General features: G+C 39.3%; 2 protein-coding genes across 4 annotated transcripts in view; one reads left to right on the forward strand and one right to left on the reverse strand.

The window, feature by feature from the left end:
* impact (impact RWD domain protein) overlaps positions 1 to 3,103 on the reverse strand; it is a 28,202-nt gene extending 25,099 nt beyond the window's left edge. The window contains exons 1-5 of one of the 2 annotated variants that reach the window (XM_008407417.2): positions 2,890 to 3,103; positions 845 to 973; positions 707 to 759; positions 503 to 565; positions 260 to 345 (exon numbers count right to left, since the gene is read on the reverse strand). In XM_008407417.2, coding sequence (XP_008405639.1) covers positions 260 to 345; positions 503 to 565; positions 707 to 759; positions 845 to 973; positions 2,890 to 2,937 — 379 coding nt within the window. In that variant the 5' untranslated portion in view covers positions 2,938 to 3,103. Of the gene's footprint in view, positions 1 to 259; positions 411 to 502; positions 566 to 706; positions 760 to 844; positions 974 to 2,889 lie in introns of those variants that run through there. The other variant, XM_008407418.1, reaches the window with a different exon arrangement.
* A 174-nt stretch (positions 3,104 to 3,277) lies between these two features.
* osbpl1a (oxysterol binding protein-like 1A) overlaps positions 3,278 to 5,136 on the forward strand; it is a 40,275-nt gene continuing 38,416 nt past the window's right edge. For both annotated transcript variants that reach the window (XM_008407415.2, XM_008407416.2), the window contains exon 1: positions 3,278 to 3,570. The gene's annotated coding sequence lies outside the window, so the exon portion shown is untranslated. The remainder of the gene's footprint in view (positions 3,571 to 5,136) is intronic.

The following is a 5,136-nucleotide window of genomic DNA, read 5'->3' on the forward strand; positions in this document are numbered from 1 at the left end:
TATATATATACTGAATCTGTTCACTCTTAGTTCCAATTTTCGGCATCCTTCCTTCAACAATGCGCCGTGTTTTCCCAACTGTCGGCTCAGTAAACAGCCAGCTGGCTGGTACAAACGGATGAAGCCGAGAGGTGACGGCTCAGAGTAGCATGAAGCTAGCTCCGCCACGCAGGTGGACGTCCAGGCCATTGGGGGTCATTATAAAGCGCTCACCGACCTGCGGGCTCATGGCACGAAACTCTTTTCTCGCACACCTCACCTGGTCCCGAGCTGTGGGATTTCTCCACGAGGAATTCTCTGATTCTTTCCACCCACAGGTAGAGGATGCTCTCCCCCGCATGCTCCCTGTTGAAAATTAAATAGTCGCATATGAGGGCGGAAGCTCGAAATCGCACACAGAGACGGGCGCCCTGCGAGAAAGAATAATGAAAGCTTTTGTTGTGACTAATATCGCCACGCAGCATCTCCTTGTGAAGTCAGATATTACGAGAAAAGCACTCACACGTAGATGTCTTCCAGGCTGTTTGCCAATTTGGCCCTCTCGGAGCCTCGCAACCACGCCGCACTAGAAAAGCCGAGAACAAACACGGGGTTATCGAGTGGGACGCGGAGTGGGCTCTTGAGTGGGACGTTGTTCTTTCAAATCAGCAGATCTCCTCCATATTAAATCGAAAAAAGAAAAAAAAAAAAGGGCAAATAGACTTACTTGATCTGATAGATGGGCGGGGCTGCGCTTGGATAATCGGGTGGAAGGATTATCTGATCACAGTGAGACGAAAATAATAGTTTTAGAACAAGCTGAGATGCTTGAGATTCATATGCAGGATTCTGTTTTCTCCTCCACCTGCAAGCATGCCGTCAGTTTCTGCTCCTCAGCGTCGCTGGATATTTTGATGCAGAATATCCTGGACGCTTCGTCTATCACACACCACTCGTCTCCGTAGATAGAAGACAAAGCTTCGACCTCTTCAATCTGAATGAGAAAAATCCAATTAGAGAACAAAAAAAAGAAAAAACCCAACTAGTCTGAGAGTCTTCAAAGTTTAATCCCTGGTTAATCCACACGGTGATTACAGAATTTCAACAAGTAGAGGGCTTTAAAATTCTCACAGTACAGCTGATGGCGCTGTAGAGATCTGTATAGATCTATGGGTTTGTTATTCTTGAATATATATGCAATGATTCAGCAGAAATGATTCCACAGCAAAAGCATTGAAAGAATAGGTGATTCTTAGGGCAAAACCAAGAATCAGACTTAGTCCTTAAAGAAACAGATGCTAAAATAAACAGTTTCTAGCAAAAATGGCTAAACAGGAGTGATACCCAATTCCTCACAATGCAGAGCTGGACAGAATCATAAGAGAAACAGGTAACTCTCAGACTGAGCCATTTTGTTCTTATCTACTTTAAATTCATATTTGTAAAACAAAAACTTTTAAGTCTGAAATGTTTCATCAGATTAATCGTGATTAATTGATTATTGAACTATTCGTCAACTAATTTAGTAATTGATTATTGATTACTCGTTAACTCGAGGATACAGATTAAAAAAAAAACAGCCATTTGCTAAAAGAACGACGTCCTCAGAGGAGTAATTAAGCCAAAACTGTACAAAAACAAAAAATACATTTTCACTTTAGATGAAAACATATATTACATATTGTAATATATTTCTAAAACTTTAAGAAAGGCTTTCAAAAATCAACAGAATGTGCCAATTATGATTAATCGATTCATTGTGAGAATAATCGGTAGGTTAATCAATAATTAAAATGATTGCTTTCATTACAAACATATAGTGCACACATCCCTAAAACCGTGACATACCAGTTAATAGGAATCAGCTGTGAGGTTTTGTGAAAACTTTACTAGCAAGAGTTTCCCTCAGTGAGGGAATGGTGGAAGGTCACAGCTAGTCAGACATATGTTGCATCAATCCACCTCATCAGCTGACTTGGCGGATCAGCAGATTGTGAGTCCGCTGGGATAACATTCAGACAACCACAAGACCAGGAGAGCACAGAGAGGTGTACCATCTGTGCAACTGTCAGTCTGACCAAAAAATAAATAAATCGAAAGCTTCACCCTGTTCCTGGTGGAGTCACACTAGACCGAGGATTTCAGCTTATCAGGAGGACACATACGGTGGGGTGAATTTGTCCTCTTCCTGATTTCGTTTTTATTTTTATTTTTTTGTATCTTTGTCACACTTTGGCGTTTCAGAACGTCAAAACAATTTAAATACAACAATACAATTAAGGGAGAAAAAAACCTGAAACCTGCATGGGCCTGTGTGGAAAAAGTGAGTGATTGGCTGCAGAACCCAGGTTGGCTTCAGTTGGAGGTCAGAAGTGTGATAGTCTAGTTAGATCACTTCTACAAGAACGCCGATTGAATACATTCAATTTGCAATAGCACGTATACTTACAAACATATAACTATACATACTTACATGTATACTTTTAGGCATATGAAGGAGGAATTTTATGAAAAGCATAGTAAAGTGGAAGAAAAACAGGCAAAATACAACAGCTGATCGGTCACCTTATGTGACGTCACCATAGATATCGGGAAGCTTTTTTTTATTTATTTTTTTGGTATGGTTTTATTTTGTTGATTAAATTGTCATACAGAAAATAGCAACCTGTACATCGAGTTGACCGTGATATTTTGTCAGTGTATAAGTGATTAACTTTCAGTAAATGAGTTTAATAGATTTTACAGATAATCTGGTTTGGGGCTTTAAATGTTCCTGGCATGATTTCAAGCCAAAGTTGCATTGAGTCGCTCTGCCTCTTTTATCAATATGATGATCACTTCCACGGTCCATGCAGCCAGTTACTGTAAAACTCTGTTTTCTTCACTGTGTCTTGGAAGGTTTAATCTTACTTGAGCCTGCAGATCTTCTTCATTCTCTGGATTTATAATATCCGCCATGAATTCATCTTAATAAACCTCGCCCGCTGGGAAAACGTATCATTCAGTGGTAAGGCACATGACAACACGAAGAATCCCCACTGAATGAGATTAGCAGTCCATGAAGAACTGCTTCCAGGGTAAAGTGGCTCCGCAGGCTGCTAGCATTCTGACTTCCGGTTTCTACTATCACCTTGTGAGTAAACAGAAAGCAATACAACGAGGCACAATATACCAAGAGTTTGTCTTATATTGTGTCGCCAAAAAATATTCACATTTCTCACCTTAAATTCTGTTTTGTTACGGGGTTCTCTTTTATTTTGAAAAGCCCGGTCGGATGACTTCCGCTGAGCGCGGATCAGCTGACCTGAGTGTAAACAGTCAGCAGTGACAGAGGTATGTGTGTAAAGGAAGCGTCACTGTGATGCACATTTGTCCGCGTGCTCCGTCAGGGCTGTCAGAAGTCAATAAATGAGAAGTTGGTGTTTGTCAGCGAGTGAAAGCGGGATGTGTCGGAGGCTCTTCGCCGCGTTGAGTGCGCTGAAGTAGGGCAGCAGGAAGCTCACCGGAGGGGCTTTAAACATCACATGCAGCTCCACGGTGGGCCCCTGTTAGGGAAAGCAGCTGGATTTTAGCTCACGGGACGTGGAAACTGTAAGTCGGACTTTTTCTCTGCACTTAGTCGAAACACAAATGCACATTAACACTAAAACTACCACTGCTTGTGGTAAGCTGTAGTGTATTTAAATAGATTTTTATGTCATTTAAATTCCTCTTGAAGAGTAATTGTTCGAAGTTTTAGCACTTAAGTGTCCTGTTTTTTTCTTCTTCTTTTGTTTATTATTGAATAAATACAGAAGGTACTGCAATGGGTTTTTTCCTGCTTTAAGACTGGGCATCAATTTAATTTGAGCTTTTCTGGTTTCATTCTATTGTCTTATAGCACAACATGATGATAAATGTCATCTTGAGGCATTTTACAGTAAAACTTTTTACAAGTGTAATTTACATCCAGTTTACAAACACATAACAAAATCAATTCAATAATGTATAGCCAGATTCAAATTCAGCTGCATACTTAAAATCCTAGTTGTAAAGCAATGTAGTGAAATTCAGTTGAAAATGTAAATAGGTGAAACTTTCTTAATCTGCAGAAATCCATTGACTTTGCAGCAATCCATTCTCCACTCCAGCAAGCATGACACGACAGTAACCAAGAACAACTCATTTTTAACTGGAAAAATAAAAATGAAATAAAAAAAAAACTCAATCTGAGCCTGGAACAGAGAGGGCAGAGCAGAGCAGAAAACACACCAGTTTTCTGACCTGGGAATACATTCGATGTGAAAATAAAAATTTGTCCAGGAAAGAGATGAGGGCAAACCCACAAAAACCAGACAAACTGTGGCTTTGTGGTTAAGAGAAAGTCCACACAGAACAAATTTGTGCTTCACACAACTTTGTTTTTATTTTGAATAAGTTTTACTTTAATTTCAGTCAGTTTCTGATTCCATGAGGAATACGCTTTCAAAGTTTGCTTCTCAAACTTTGAAGCTGCTAACTTACAATTGTTTAAGTTTACTGCTGTCAAATAAAATGCTGTGCAGTGAAAGCACGGACATGCTTCCAATGTGTTGGTTTTGTCTTGGAAAATTGTTGTCACACTGTTCCCTATTTTTGTCCTGTTATGTGGATCTAAATATAAGGTAAATATGGCAGATTTAGTTGAAAACAAAGTCTATATATTTCACAAGGTGTGTTGAAGACATTGGAACAAATTTATGTTATATTGTCTTTTTTTTAATGAGATGGATGAAAGAGTGGCTGAGTGATCTTTGACGTTGAGTTTTTACCATATTAACACACTGACACTGTGTGTGTTTTACTCAGGTTATCATGCTGTGAGAATGTCACACTGGTCCTTGTCTACTTCAAATATCCATCACCGTTTAAAATTTCTTATTCATTTTGCCAATAAAGATCTCAATACCAAGATATTTGTTTATTCACAGCCCCATATTTCAGTGGTCCAAAAGAGATTTATAAATAGAACATTTTATTAATTAGCAAAATAAAGACTGGGGGACAATTTAATCATTGCTTTTAATTAAACAGTATAAGTAAAAATCCCTTTAAAAAAAAAAAAAAATTCCCTTCTCACCCTCCGCGGGTGGTCTGTTTCATCCTCTGAGCTCGGGTCCTCTACCAGAGGCCTGGGAG

The sequence above is a fragment of the Poecilia reticulata genome, linkage group LG4, assembly GCF_000633615.1.
Source record: "Poecilia reticulata strain Guanapo linkage group LG4, Guppy_female_1.0+MT, whole genome shotgun sequence".
In the NCBI taxonomy this organism is placed as follows: domain Eukaryota; kingdom Metazoa; phylum Chordata; class Actinopteri; order Cyprinodontiformes; family Poeciliidae; genus Poecilia; species Poecilia reticulata.